The 16623-nt window shown below is 34.5% G+C and overlaps 1 protein-coding gene across 2 annotated transcripts in view; it reads left to right on the top strand.

Annotated features, from left to right (window-relative positions):
• LOC125054014 (uncharacterized protein CG3556) overlaps positions 1–16623 on the top strand; it is a 62397-nt gene that overhangs the window by 35319 nt on the left and 10455 nt on the right. For both annotated transcript variants that reach the window (XM_047655664.1, XM_047655665.1), the window contains one exon: positions 16101–16173. In XM_047655664.1, coding sequence (XP_047511620.1) covers positions 16107–16173 — 67 coding nt within the window. In that variant the 5' untranslated portion in view covers positions 16101–16106. The remainder of the gene's footprint in view (positions 1–16100; positions 16174–16623) is intronic.

The following is a 16623-nucleotide window of genomic DNA, read 5'->3' as shown; positions in this document are numbered from 1 at the left end:
TAATATCATTAATGACATAATATATCATACTGTATTTGATGACCTAAATGGTCATACTTAGTAAAATTTTTTTATTATAATTAAATTCAAAATTCAAAAATCATTTATTCACGTAGGTAACACAATGTACACTTGTGGTTCGTCATTAAAGAAATACATATTAATGCTTCTAATTTTACATTTACTGCCAGTTTTCAAATCAAGGGCGTAGAACGGAAGAGAAGAACTGGCAATAAACTCTCCGCCACTCTTTTTAATCGCCATGTTTTTTTTTCTTTTATTAGCTTTTCACTTTCCAAAAGGGCCCCAAATTCTTGTGCCCAATGGCCCCAGCCTAGTTTAAGACGGCCCTGGGCGAGGCTTCTATGTAAGTACAGATTACCCTTCAAAGTCAAGCCGTTGATTTTTCAAGAAACTGGCTTTATCAAGAATCTACGTAATCCTGAAAAGAATTGACTATTTCTCGGTATTATAAGACTTGCAACTGTAGAAGTTTGTCCTGTCTCATGTCACAATGTTCGTGTCCATACTCCTCTGAAACGGCTCGACCGATTCTTATGAATTTTTTTATGCATATTTGATAAGTCTTAGGATCGGCTACTATATATCTTTCTTTCTAAGTGATATATGTTGTCCACCCAAAATCCAAAATTTGATTTCTTATTTTTTGGATACAATTTTTTGGTTTTATTTTTTTATAATACATTATATTAATTGTCACCCATCTACGATCAACCCCTATTTTTTATTATGGTAAATAGTTATTTTTATTGAACTGTGAAATGTTTCCTAGAAATAATAAACATGCCAAAACGACGTTTGCCGGGTCAGCTAGTTATTTCGCATAATTTCCATGTATGCATGAATGCTTTCGTTTAGTTCTGTCAAGGGTTTTTCATACGTGTATCGTTACTTTTCGATTAGATTTAACATACTGCTCCTGGGAAGCCCTCTGAATTAATGTAAGAATCTATATAATTCTGCCTTAAAGGCGGTAATTCATCATCAAACGCAAAGGATAATAAAACAATAGTACTTATAACAGAGATTTGATTATTAAAACTAGTTCCATTTTCATATTATGTGTTTCCACGAATGCTATTTTTGTCTATAAATTAACATATTTTCTTTTACAAAATCTCTAAAACTAAATAAATCTCAAGTCAAAGAAAACCACAATTGATTTAATTTGTTATAAGGAGTAAACGTTATTCAAAAAAATTAAATTGACATCAAATCCTGTCTACATTATTTACCTGTACCTTCAGGAATGCATGTCGATGAAACTTGAATAAAGGCAGGCATTCTCTCTGCTGTTCAGAGAGCCGGGTCACAGATACCCACTAAACTAAACTCGGGTACCATCCACCGAACTGCAATGGAGACGCGGCGTTGCATTCTCTTCTCTCGGGGCCTCCACGGCTTAGCCTTCTGGCTATCTCCAAAATTCGTTACTTAGTTAGTGCTGATAAGAGTTGGTCATGCCGTAAGGCTTTTCTTACTTTTTAAGAATAATAATTTATTTGCAAGAATGTGGTACAAAAATATGATGGTGGTAAACTAAACTTTGAATATTCTACCACACATAATGGCGTGTTAATTTGTCCTTAAACGGTAAAATTTTACATAGTAGTTACATATTACCTTACATTATCAATAATATCATAGTTAATTCTTATATTATTTATCACAACATTTTCAAATTATTAAAATATATTCTTAAATCATCATTTGAATTACTATCCAATTAAAAAATACAGGTCAAACGGATACAACAAAAGAAAAAGATAGAAATACTGTATAACGATATAGATCTCGTAGATACATGGAACTCATCAAACACTCTTGAAACGAGCCCTCGTATTCTTGTTATCAAATACTCATTAAAACAATACGAGTCACCCCACACAGCCTACTAATCCACTAGAACAATGAAACAATACTGGTGGGGATATATGGCAACTATAAGATTTTACTTTAAGCTTTGTTAAGCGCATACATACACACACACACACGTATACGTCATACGATTACGTCCGCTCAATCACAGTTGAACGCAACGTTCCGTCTTACGTCTTTCATTTTAGTTTCTTGCTCATAAGTTGAATAAATATTGAATTGCTTTTAGAATAGCCATCTACAGGGTCCTAAAGCCTTTTAAGATAGATCTTTCGAAAGCTAAAACCTTTTCCTATCCTTCCTCAATTCTGTTGACGTGCCTTAGTCCGTTCTTTAAAAAAATCAGTGGCGCTACAACCTTTTTAGGTCCGGGCCTTAGATGTCTATCTGTGTTTCGTGATAATTTGTCAATCTAATAGGCAAGTAGGTGATCAGCCTCCTGTGCTTGACACACGTCGTCGATTTTTTGGGTCTAAGTCAAGCCGATTCACGAGGTTTTCCTTCACCGTTCGAGCAAATGTTAAATGCGCATATAGAAAGAAAGTTCATTGGTGCACAGCCGGGGATCGAACCTACGACCTCTGGGATGAGAGTCGCACGCTGAAGCCACTAGGCCAACATTGCTCTGCAACTGCTGTTCTTTAAATATTTATTAATTTACCAATAGTATTGAATGACACAACGGCAATTTGTATCTACTTATATAGAAAAGAATTCTTGCGGGCCATTAAAAGATTAAATGTTGGTTTTTTATTTAATTATTAATAATATTTATATAAATTGTAATAGGTTTACATCAAAATAAAACGATTATGTATCGGTTCGGAAATCACACTTCAAAACTCCTGATATAATATTTTATATCAAATATGCATCACGTTACGCGCAAGTCAATAGTCAAAAGCTGTCACTTTGACATTCGTAACGATTTCTGTAACATACAGATGTATGATTTGCATATCAAAAGAGTTTAGAATCTATGTCGAGTGCAACGATACAGTACAAATGCAGGCAAAGAGCTTTGTTCTTGCTTCCTATGTGCAGCATTGTTCGACATTTTTAGCGAACGTAGAAGGATTTTTCAGTTTTTTCAAGCGTTATGAATGGACTAAGTGTGCTAACTTTTGGAATATTCGAAGTATTCCTTTGTTACCAATGTAAATTTTAATAAAATTTTGTCATTTTGAAAGAACTCATTTTTTTGATCTTTGAACTTGAATAAAAAATTTTCCTTACACGGGAATGATGGGGAACTTCTAGACATTGTTTATAATTATGTTTTGAACAATTTCACTGAAATTCAGCTTGTTGGGACTTTATGTAACTTCACTCTCATTTTTTGGTCTAAATTGACCGGACTAAGAAGCATTTTTATTGAATTTTTATTCTCATCATTCGAAATGGACTTTACAGTATTGGTAACGTTATGTATAACAAATTTGGATTTTTCACGTAAGTATTCTATTATAAATCTATTGGATTGAAATACTTTTAATTATTAATAGCGGCCTTGTCCGGCTGTACATGGCTGGACATTTTTAAGCTATTGCGTAGATTTTATCGCGGGCTTTGAGCGCGGCGACCGAATCAAGAAATTCCGTAACGAAATAGGTTTATTTGTTCATCCGTTCATACACACGATGACGTAATATAGGTGCGGCCAATACGCGTTAGAGCGGGACAGAACGCATACTGCGTCTCACATCGCTTTAGCCTGATCGGATAGACGTGTTAGTCTGAGTCTGGTAGAGTGGTAGATTGAATTAATATCAAAGAAAAAACTTGAATTAATATCAAAGAAAAAAAATACTGCAAAAAATATATAAATAATTATATTGCATAAGTTTATAAAAAATGCTATGCAATAGCTTTACCGCGGCAGTCCCCGAGAGCCACACGTATTTTTTTTTGTAATTGTGGTAAAATAATTTTTCAAACAACAGTTTTTGAGTTGATCCGTATCAAACATACAACAACACAAATCTGTTATATATATATACAATAATTATTTACGCGACTAATAATACAGAAATACTTTTTTATTTTCTATCATTATATTAAATATATTGTACAGACAACTTTCAGTCCAGTTCAATTAATTCAAGCGAATATTTAAAACTTTAAAACAATTTCTCAAGATAACTTCGTATCTTTGAATAAACTCTAAATTACGGCGTCGCGATTCAAAACTTTTCTATTACTTCACTGCTTTTTCCATTTCTTTAAAGATACAATTTCAGCTCGTCTGGCATTAAAAATAAATTTCGCTGTTATATTTGATTTATTTTTTATATTTGAGTTTAAGTCCTATGTACCTCAGGTGGGCCAGGGGCCATACAGAGTAGAACACCAACCTGATTGGTCTTGGGCAGTTCTTTTAATTTCTCTCCAGGTCATTCTATGTTTCCTTTTGCTTTAGGAATTTTAGTCAAGTCCTGGCTTGGCAATGTGACGTGGGTGCCTCTGGAAACAACCCAGTTTAATTTTTTTATAGTTCTTAGTTCTATAACAAATAAATAAATAAAATGATTTGCTTGATTAATATAGGTACCAGTGGCATTAATATCTCTAGGTGTCAGATTTCTGAAAACGTAGAAAATACGTCAAACTTAAATAAATCTTATTCCAAAAATAGTTCTTCATTACGTTAATAGAGTTACAATAAAAATGTACATTAAAACAAATTCAAATGTTGGTAGTATAAAATGTAATGAATTGTGACGATACTCGCTTTGAAGCGCAATTATTATTAGAGATAATACTATGACTTCAAATTTCTTCGATCAAAACCTAATGGTATATTGTACATAATATGTTGATACTATATCTACGAGGATATTAAAAACGAAAGAAATGAAACAATAATGTGTGGTTATTAGTTTTTTTTAATGTAAGTGGCCAGTATCATTGCACTTGGATATAAAAACTTTTTTCATTATCAAAACAAGAAACCCGTTTGAAATGAATTATCATATAGTTTTCTCACTCGTGAGCAATCGCTGGTACGGTAAAGGAAAACATTGTAAGAAAACTGGCGTTTGTCAGGCAAAGAAAGCGACAGGCGTTTTAGAAAAAACAAAACATCATTTTGTGAGAATCAGATACAGAAATTTGAGGCCTACAAAGATTGGCGCCACTGGATTTTTTTTCTCACTCGCTCAGCACATTTTTATACAATTTTATCTGTAACACGCTTGTTAAAAGATATGACGTATATCCGGATTTTTATAAAACAAAATCAATATAAAATCATCTATTTGTTATAACAGTAGGTAGTGTGGCGTCTCAATAAGAAAAATAGGAAGTTCAATCGCATTTATTGCCAGAGTGCAATTTCCTGTTAGGCTAGACTCCTATTTCACCTGCCAGTTGCAATATTCTTTGTGTTGTTGTACTCTGTGTACTTTGATTTTTACACGCGGTTTTGAAGAGCAAATAATACGCTTTATTGGGAGTTGTGTTAGCCTGAGAGTGTTGGAACTCCGGCTGCAAGCGTAAAGTTTACTCTCTACACACGATGAACCAAATAGGTACCTACTGATACACAAAAAATTGTGATTGATTGGTAAGGCCGAAAACAAGAAAAGGATTTTAAAAAATCTCAAAACCAAGGGTTAATTTTTTTTGTATTCTAATGTTTGAGATTGTTGTCTGACTGTTAAAAAGTTATTACGTTAAAACGCCTTTTTATATAACATTACAAACTGAAAATGATAGTTAGTTTAATAGTATTACTTTTATCGCGAGTACATAACTACACACACATGTTTTTTATTGTTTTATTTATTAATACAGATAACCATTAGTTACCGAAGAATATATTTTAGGTGGAAATTATTTAATGTCTGCGTATCTCGGATAATGCCTTTATGAAAATTAAGTACATCCCAAAGTAATTTATAGGACGCTCTGGTGAGGTAAAACTCATGTGGGATTATTAAGTTTAAATTTAATTTAGAAATATGGAATTTATTATTATAAGTATTAATTATAAAAAAAGAAAAAATTGCATTACTACAATTCTACTACAAACTTGTATAATATCTTTTCTATGGAATTTTTTCGTACGAAGGATGTCTGTTTTGGCCATGTACAATTGTACAGTAAGCCATGGAAGAAACCAATGTTTCAATGCATATAGACAAACATTAATGAACTTAGAAAAACCTTTGGAATTAAAACCTAATTTTCTAGAATATGCTAAAAAACAACGTAAAAAGGAAGCAACAAAAACTAAGAAATCGAATCAAATCACTTCAATTTGTGCTCTATTGTCCGAAAAATATCGAATAAAATTAGGGAAAGATGAATTGTGATCAATTGAGTATCCCTTGCCCCCGTTTTATTTGGGTTTTGATTGATCGGATCGAGATTTCTTTTCGTGCCTTATGATATACTGAAAACGTTATACGGGAATTGTAGACGAGGGTCGTACAGCCATCAATATAAAATCACTTATTACAAAATATCTAATATATAAAATCGTGTCGCGGTGTTTGTGGTTAAACTCCTCCGAAACGGCTCGACCAATTCTCATGAAATGTTGTGTGCATATTGGGTATGTCTGAGAATCGGACAACATCTATTTTTCATCCTGCTAAATGTTAAGGGTAGTCCACCCCTATTTTTTTTTTAAATTTTTAGATAAAAAAATTTTTTTATTTTTTCATGATCCAGCATTAAAAAATACATACAACCCCTAATTTTCACCCCTCTACGATCAACCCCTATTTTTTATTATAAATGATATACATGGCAAAACGTCGTTTGCCGGATCAGCTAGTATAAACATATAGTTTCGTTTAGTTTATATCACGGCAAGGCGACGAAAACTTATCGCTTAAAACCTTCTTTTGGGTTTTTGAAGTCATACTTCTTTTGGCGCGTTAGGGAAAAATGATGAGAGTAAATTTTTACAATGCGCGCGCACACCGTCACAAAAAACCGACACCCTGAAGTTAGCTATGGGAGCGTTCAATTTACGTAACGAATGTTGGGAGGGGGGGTCCTTTTGTAAAACGTTACGATGCGGGGCGGAGATTGAATTACGCGTCATTATTAATATTATTTTCGATTTTCACGTACTTTACACCACATAACTGTAACTTTTAGGTATAAAAAGTCACTAGGTGATCACGGAACGTTTTACTATACTTGGGTACAGTACTGTACTTGGGTACTAAAAAACGTTACGGCGCGTTACATGGGGGGGGTGTCAATAGACTTCAAAAATTGCGTGACGTAATACTTGAACGCTCCCAGTCAACATTTTAGTTTTTGTGTCGTTTTTTCTACAAACGTAGAATAAAAATTTTGAAAAGATTTTTATCTTATTACGGCAAAGAAGTAAAACTTCTAACGCGTGTACATAAGTACACACGCGTTTTTTATTTAGAGTTGATTCAAAGAGGACTCTGTACGAACCTTCAGGGGTCGCTCTAGGCTTTCTACCTAAAAGGCCCAGGCATATGTCTGACTAGGGAATTACTCATGCAACCTCTACGAAATTCATTTTAGTCCTAACAGGGTAATTTTTACGAAAATAAAATGGCTGTAGAGACGCCCCGAGAGATGTGTGGCCATTTTGTTTGGTCTTACAACCCACCAGAGAACCTATTACAAACTTTTTTTTTTTGTTTTTACAAATGCTTGCCAACGCTCGGCACACGGATACATAAGAAAAATAATATACAGGATTTAATGTAACATAAAAAGTAGAGGATAATTGATTTCAAAGGGGCCTCATAGCCTAGCGGTCTTATTAAGTGGCAGCAGCTAGGTGAGGGGTACCGGGTTCGATTCCAAGTTCGAGGCCAAGTTTTAATTTAATTTAAATTTGTTCTCAGCCTTTGGGAGGGTTGTGCGGTACCGGGCGAGTGCCTAAACCGTACATGGAGGACACGGTCGAATTTCCAAAGACAAGCACGAATTTAAAAAAATCCTATACTTGACGCTGGCTAATGCACAAATCGTGCCAGAGCCATAAAATAAATTGATTTCAAAGTGTGAGGGTGCAACTATGGATATCCAGACCTAGCTCATTTATCAGAATTCTCAATCTGCATATCGGTGAATTTTGATCAAAACGCGTTCTGAAAGAGACAAATGGGATGATGGGCCTAAAGCGTCCATGAAATTTAAATTTAGCTAAAAGGTTGGGACAGTTGTAGAGCAGTGGCCTAGTGGCTTCAGCGTGCGACTCTCATACCTGAGGTCGTAGGTTCGACACCCGACTGTGCACCAATGGACTTTCTTTCTATGTGCGCATTTAACATTCGCTCGAAGATGAAGGAAAACATCGTGAGGAAACCAACATGTCTTAGACGCAAAAAGTCGACGGCGTGTGTCAGGCACTGGACGCTGATCAACTACACACCTATTTGATTTAAAAATGATCATGAAACAGATTCAGAAATCTGAGGCCAAGACCTAAAGAGGTTGTAGCGCCACTGGTTTATTTATTTAAAAGGTTGGGATAATCCTGATTCATAAATATCTTAAACGATATATCAACTATTTTTAAACTTCGCCGAGACCTTTTAATTTGTCGTCATCGATGTTAAATATTTGCCTTTTAAAACGTGAACTGAATAAAATATCGCATGTGTTATCTTGGTAAAGATTTCTAATAAAATGGTAACCATGGCAACAAGGTCAACTTTAGTCTACGTGAGTCTAAAAAGTTCGTAATATACACTTTTATTCATAGATCTCAATTGTGTACGGGTCACGATTTATAGGAGAGATGTATGATTATTAAGTCCAAACCGTTTACGACGACATCGTTTAGAACAACATACCGGTTTGATTAAAATCAAAGGTCCCGGCAGAATTCTATTAATAACAACGTCATCGGCTGTTACGACTATCGATTTTTACGAACTAATATTAGTAGTCCCTTCGATGTCGTTATAATAGATTTTGACTGTACTATTAAAATAAATGTTACTCGTAATGACTAGGGAAAAACAGGCACAGACAATAAAAATTGAATGTATATTTAATAATTGACTTGTCAATGTTTTGACATTGATTAGTGCTTCTCACATTCAATATTGTATTTCTTGTACCAATGTATCAGTGTGCCGAGGGTTGGCAAACTTTTATAAATCAATAAGCTCTATTCAAACACATTTGACCAGTTAACAATGGAACGCAACATTTTGTCTTTGGTTTTGCACTCTCATCCTGTTTGTTTATGGCCGTAAATTTATGATTCCAATAACCAGCAATGACTTTGATGATTCATATTAGCGTGTCTTGGCGTCGCGCCAATACTCTGTAATTTATAGACCGTGTAACTATTGACAATCAGTTACACGTATTAATCTATGGTTAGCATAACGCAGTGTCAAGTGACAGATGACAAATCATTTCACACCTAGATTTTGATAAGTACAGATTCACCCTGTTACTAAAATAATAAATAAATCAGTAGCACTACAAAGTTTTTAGGTCTTAGATTTCTGTATCTGCATTTGTCAATGTAAAAGGCAAGTAGGTGATCAGTCTTCTGTGACTGACACACGCCGTCGACTTTTTGGGTCTAAGGTCGGTTGCCTCACGATGCCTTTACCGCACGAGTGAGTGCGCACATAGAAAGAAAGTCCATTGGTGCACAGCCGGGGATAGAACCTACGACCTTAGGGATGACAGTCGCACGTTGAAGCCACTAGGCCAATACTGCACTAGATTATAAAGAAAATTATGTAGATTATTCCATTGCTACTGAATATGTGGAGATGTAGGAGATTGCAATTAGCACTGATTAACCAAATTCGGGACGTAATGCACTGTATAGCGTGTTCACGATATAAATTGTGCCGCGGGGCTATAATCGACCGGCAGGTAATTGCGTACTAGGCTAATTTGGCCCGGATTCCTGCAGAGTCAGGTTAATTATACGAATGATATGTATATTTTACCAATAAATATAATGTCAGGTATCAAAAAATATTATATATAACCTGTAACCTGCAAATTCTTTAAGCAACGCACTTGCGAGCTTTCTGGCAAGGTGAGCCCATGGGCGGTATCACTTAATATCAGGTGAGCCTCTTGCCTGTTTGCCGTCTGTTATATATAAAAAAGGTGCGTGTACGCGCGTAAGAAGTTATACTTCTAGTTATACTTATCTTGATTATGTAGTACTCGAACACAGGCTATTTTTATTTATAAGTTCTGTTATAATCTTTAACTTAAAATAAGTTAGTTATTTTTAATTAGCCAAATATTCACTACATACATATATGTCAAAACGTTTGTCAGGTCAAGTAGTAAGTGTGTACAAAACATCACTGATTACCGAGAGAAAGTAAGAGAAGGGTGTTCAGAAGAGTTGTTCATATATACCAGCTGAGTTTCATCATCAGACATCGAGGCAGAATACGGAATTCCACCCGTATCAAATCGTCGTCCGTTGTTCCACAACTGAGCGTTTTTTAAGTATTTGCCGCGCTCCACCACCAGCTACCCACTGAAGTATTTTCGAACTAATTAGACTGTTTAACGAGCCCTCTGGCTTTGAGTGACCATGGGCGGCGGCATTACTTAACATCAGGTGTGCCTCCTGCGCCTGTTCTATAATAAAGCATACTGTCGCCTTTGAACAGAATGAATCATTTGGTATATAAATCCAAAAGGTTACAAAGGTCAGTCAAAACCCCGTGTCCCTCGAGGATCGAATATTTTTATATGACGACGTGACTTGACTACAGTATGTGATATATAACAAATGTAGTACCTTTTACCTTAAAGTCATCTTTATTTATTATAATAAAATAAACATAAGTAGAAGATGTGAAAACGGCTAAAATAGCGATGGGCAAAGCAAACATATAAAAAAAATACTCCTTCCTCAAAGGCCGACAACGCACCGACTAAAATAGGTATCCATGGGCTGCGATGACTGTCCTTTTTGAGCGTCGCGTAGGTATCGTCTCCATATTAAAAAAAAGTATACCCCTTCCTCAAAGGCCGACAACGCACCCACTAAAATAGGTATCCATGGGCTGCGATGACTGCCCTTCTTGGGCGCCCCATAGGCTCGTCATCATATTAAAAAAAAGTATACTCCTTCCTCAAAGGCCGACAACGCACCGACTAAAATGGCCGATTTTGGGCTGCGATAACTGACCTTTCCCGGCGTCCTATAGGATTGTCTCCCAATTGCAAAAGCATGACTAGAGAAAGTCGTGAGAAATGGTCACGAATCACCCTGGAATAGGATGGATTAGCCACGAGATGGAAAAATGAGGGTCAGGTGATACATATTATTTGGAAACCACAGGGGCTGTGTAGGCTAGAGTTAGCTATCCCGGGATAAAAAAGGGAGCGTGTACTTATGTACGCGCGTAAGAAGTTATACTCCTTTGGCATTATTAAAAAATAGTTTTTGATTGCATGCAAATAATTAATTATTTAACACGTTGAATGCTCATACAGGAAACCAGCATGTGTCAGAATAACTCTCACCTATCACCTACTTGATTAAGAAAACACAAAATCAAAAAAAAGATCAGAAAACGGATTCGGAAATCTAATCTAAGCTCAAACCTAAAAGGTTATATCGCATTTTTTGTATTTCTTTGTGTTTGTGTTGATGTTAAGTGATACCGCCGCCCATGGACACTCGCACTGCCAGAAGGCTCGCAAGCGCACTACCGGCCTTTTATAAATTGGTACGCTCTTTTCTTGAAGGACCACAAGTCGAGTTGGTTCGGAAATAATATGTTTTAAATTTACTTTTAACTGGCATATAAAATTTCTACAACAAAGAAAGCAAGTAGGTAGATATTCTAGCTCTCATTCATCGAATTTTTTCACAAAAGGCCCGTTAAACGTGATAGCGAGCTCAATTTCGAAACATCAAATATTCATGGCTATAACGCGTATAACACATGCAAATATGCTTATCGGTGTATGTAAAATATGCATTAGTGTGTCGAGGGAAGACAGCTATTTACATTTTTACCGCAACAATCGCCCCCTATGTACCATAGATATAGAGAGCGAGCTCCGCTTATCAGCGGTTTATAGATAGATCTACAAGGGAGGTACATTAAAAAAAATAAAAATAAGCTTTTATTACAAAACAAAACAGCAAGCGCCAACTTGCGGCCCAGACTGTTTTACCGACGTTTGAACAGATATTCAGGGTGTCGGTTTTTTGTGACGGTGTGTGCGTGCATCGTAAAAATTTACTCTCATCATTTTTCCCTAACGCGCCAAAAGCAGTATAACTACAAAAAGGAGTAACTATTGTATGTTATAATATTATTGTCACATGCCAGTTTAATCATGGTTATCTTTATAAGCAACGATTCTTTAGTATAAATCTTCTCCTAATATTGTCATATCCTTACGAAGGTTGGCAATCATCATGGCTACTATAATTTTGGATGCCGTGCTTCTGAACAATGACTGGGTGCTTTGACTAAACCAAACCATAGTCTAAGTTGTATGTAGTATAAATCTAACATTTTGTGAAGCTGAAGTCGTATTTAAATCTAATAGCGGTAATACCTTTGTGCTCCTTGATAGATTGTGGTGACTTATTCAGTTTCTTATTATGTTTTTTTTTAAAGTTTGCTTTCTATAAATCATTCCTCAAACTGTCAGCAATTTCAGTTCATATATTATTATAAAATTGGTGCTCCTCCAAATGAAAGGGAGGATCCTCGATCAGTCAGAGAAGTTCATATCCTTAGCAGCCGGAATAACTTCGCTAGCGCGTTTTACGTCAATGCATTGATTTGTAAGATTTTCGACGCTGCTACAATTTTATTTTATTGGGTTAATATAATTTTATTTTTTAATATACTATTAAAAGAGTATTTGATGTACAAAACAAACCTGACCTATCACAAGTATATCGCATCCAAGCACCCAATTTCAACCGTCAAATCCAACAAGTGACATAGCTGAGGAAGTAAGCACGCAAATCTCCTCTACAGATACAGGATAAAACAAAGGGAGCTTAATATGTTTTGCTATTAAAAAAAATTTACGGGTCTTCAGTATCTTTTTAAAAGTCTCAAGACACTCACTGTATTCCAGATTTTATTCAACATCATAAAATATAGATTTAGTAAGGAAATAAGCAGTAAAATTCGTTCATACTCACTTTGAGCGCTCTATAGGAGTCAAAGTTTAATATGTCTATTTATGTCTACGCTATAAGTCTACATTTACTCCCTTGTGCAATTGAATACCACGTATTATTTTATTACAGACCACAGACAAAGCTAGCGTAATGCAATTAACATAATCTTTAGATATATATTTGTTACTGTCATTTAAAAAAAAGTAAAATATATGGTATCTATTGTCTTACGATATTAATCTGTGGTTATAGGTTAAGCTCCTAGCTTTCTTAAAAGGTAAAAGAACATACAGAAACGGGCAGCGAATCCTGCGATTAAAAACAGTATACATTGAAATTAATTATTATTCATAATATCAAACTATTGTTAGTGTTTTTTTAGGAAACCCATAAATGAGATTGTATATGAATTTGTAATACATTATTAAAACAAATAATGTTTTAGGCTATTTATAAACGAACTCATAAATTCATTATTTTTCTGTAACCCTGTTATATGTATAAACATTTATTTGCCCGAAAACCTTGAATTAGTCAAACGGAACGACAGATCGTGTAGCGTCTGTGATGGAACTAGCGCTGTTGACCAATCATAATCAAGCGAAACCGCATCGTTTTTTCTTTTACATTTTTGCCCGCGTTTCAATACCATACCATGGGTACTGCCATCTAAACAAGCAGTCTTGATAAACAGACTGGTATCTATGGAGGATGCCTAATGTCGGTGGATACAGTCTTCCAAGTCATATTGAAATTGTAAACAATTAACAAGCAAAAATAGTACATACGAGGTGACTGCAAGAAGCTATGAGACTGTAGAAGCTTAGCTTCTACAAGCTTCCAACTTATGATTTTGCGAAAGAGTCCACGATCAATAAACATGTTTGATTAAATAGTATGACAGTATGATTTTTCTTGAAAGTGATTTGTCTTAAGCAAGGCTTTACAAAACGTTATGAAGTGAAATAACTTAAATAATCATTAATGTATAAAAAATCCATAGTTAAAATATTATTTTTAGTAAGTCGTAAGTCACGTGACACAAAATGGTAACAGATTATCGAACGACATTTTCACACTTATAAATAATCTGTTCGCCTATCTATTTATAATACTTTCTTCAAATTTAATTTCATCAAAGACAGTTTTTAATCGTAATTTTATATTTATTTCTGTAATTTAAGAATACTGAATAAAAACTTAAAGTTCCTATACAGGCTTATCTTCTGTTATAGGGACTGGGTACGACGCCATCTTGCGTAAAGAAGCGTTACGAGTTCTCAAAATTGTAAATGTTTTTGCATTTTATAGCCAATACTTTAAATAATTAAAAAATAACAATTCGTGTAGGTTCTATAGTCACGAATTTATGTTTTTAAAATCTTGTCAAATAGCCCATTGTATAAAGCCTTCTGATAACCGCGCTGTACGCGCTCGTGTACACACTTGTAAGGCCAGCAGTGACTAACAGTGCGGCGCTAATTTTCCGTCTGCTGCACTAATTGAAGGGCCCGCCGGCGCTCGCCCGTGAAACCCTGAATTAAACACGCTCTAACTCGCCTACACGCCTCCTGGTTTTTATATTAATTAATTTTTAATCGCCTTTCTATATTCAGGCCTTGATTTTAATTATGGTTTGTCAAAGTATAAGAAATATCGTACGGTAATAGCTTAATTATAATATTTGTTTAGAAATATTCGCAATAAAATTCTTAAGATTCATCGTTTCTTAGCATTCTTATAAACGAGCTAGGTCTGGATATACATAGCTGCTCACCTCACAGTATAAAATGGATTTTTGTTTAGTTTTTTGTAATGAGAATTTTTTCTTTGATAAGTAATTGCTTTGTTTTTTTTTGTTTTGTTTAATAATCTCTATATGATCACTATATGTATGTCATGTTTGCCTATAAGTGCTTGTCACATTAAAAATTGTATTTTGTGTTTGTTTTTACCAATGTCTCAGTGTGCCAAGCGTTGGCAAGCTTTTTCTCAATAAAAAAAAAATTAAGTATACCGTGATACTATAAAGTAATGAAAATTTTATAATTTTAAACACAATTTCGATTGTTTATATTATTTGTATAACAATGGTTCCTTTGTTATACAAATAATATAATAGGATCTATTATCTCATTTTTAAGAAGCTACATAACCAAAAGATCAGAACAGGAAATTGAGGTATGGAAAGAAATATATAATGTATTTTTGTACATAAAAACTGGGCCAAAAATATTCAGAATACTTAACAAATTATCCGATTTTTTTGGGTTCTTTTACCACAATTATTCAAATCATATCAGAATTTCCATAACACGGAAAAATCGCAAAATATGACGCCTTCAATCTGATATTGAAGAAGTATTTCCTTCGTAGCATTTTTATTCAGTTATTCACCTGAGAATCGTCTGTTGAAAAAGCTCTTTCAAAGAGATAAATTGTACTGCAAATAGCTCGGAAAGAGATTGGTTAGGTCTTTAGGGAAAATGCAGCCTTAGAAAAATCGACGATGTCATCTGGTAATCTGTGTTTATGACTTTATTTTAATTCTTAAGGTGCGTACAGACTATATAACATAACATGTTTCAGATAATGTGGACACTGAATGTTATAAAACATGTTATAATAACATGTTATTGATATGTATGCTAGGACGAACCCAGCATCTACGTTCTTTTGTTTTTCTTTTGTTATTTAAAATGGTTATATAACATTGTTATTTTGCATTGTTATTCTAATATGTACAGTATTGTTTTATGTTATAATGTTGAATAACAAGGTTACATAATGTGGACGTGTTATAAAACACAAGTTATATAATATGTTACATAGTCTGTACGCACCCTTAGAATAAGAACAAGATTCTTTTATCATATTTTGACAATGATAATCATTCAAAAATATGATAAATATTACAAACATGGCTGACATATGACACTACCTGTCATGTCTTGAAAAAAAATCTTGACGTTTACTTGGCATTTTGTCAGTAAATCGATAGAGTATTTTCGCGGGAAAACAGTTTGAGTTGTCATTTAAATTATTATGGCGTCATAAAAAACAAACATAATTTGTAATTAATGTGTATTTTTGACAGGTCGCCATGTTGCCCAGCGTTGTGTTATCGTTAGGCCTGCTACTTTTGGTGGCTCCTGGAAAGGCGCAAACTGGTAAGTTATAATAAACAATATTTAGACAAAAGCAATTAGCTATTTCCCCAATACATATTAAATATCTACACGTTGCTGTTCGTAAGAGTTTTTATATTATATTTCACAGTAGCTAACAATTTTTTTTTTTAACTTTTTATTTTATCAAAGCGGGGCGAATGGGCAGGAGGCTCACCTGATTTTAAGTGACACCGCCGCTCATGAATACTCTCAATGCCAGGGGGCTCGCGAGTGTGTCGCCAGTCTTTCAAGAAACTTATTGCATTGTCCCATGTTTTCTATGTCTGTTTAGTTTTATTATTTTAATTCTTGTATTTTTAGTGTGTTTGCATAATGGTTAAAGCTGTCAGCTCCAAAATGGGCCCACTGAACGTAATGCCTACTAGAGATTAAGACATTTTATAAATATTATACACGAAATAGCTTTGAATCTTATTTATGCGGATCCTA

Source organism: Pieris napi, chromosome 11, assembly GCF_905475465.1.
Source record: "Pieris napi chromosome 11, ilPieNapi1.2, whole genome shotgun sequence".
Taxonomy (NCBI): Eukaryota; Metazoa; Arthropoda; class Insecta; order Lepidoptera; family Pieridae; genus Pieris; species Pieris napi.
Note: the sequence above shows the minus strand (reverse complement) of the source record. Positions and strands in the feature narration are given on the sequence as shown.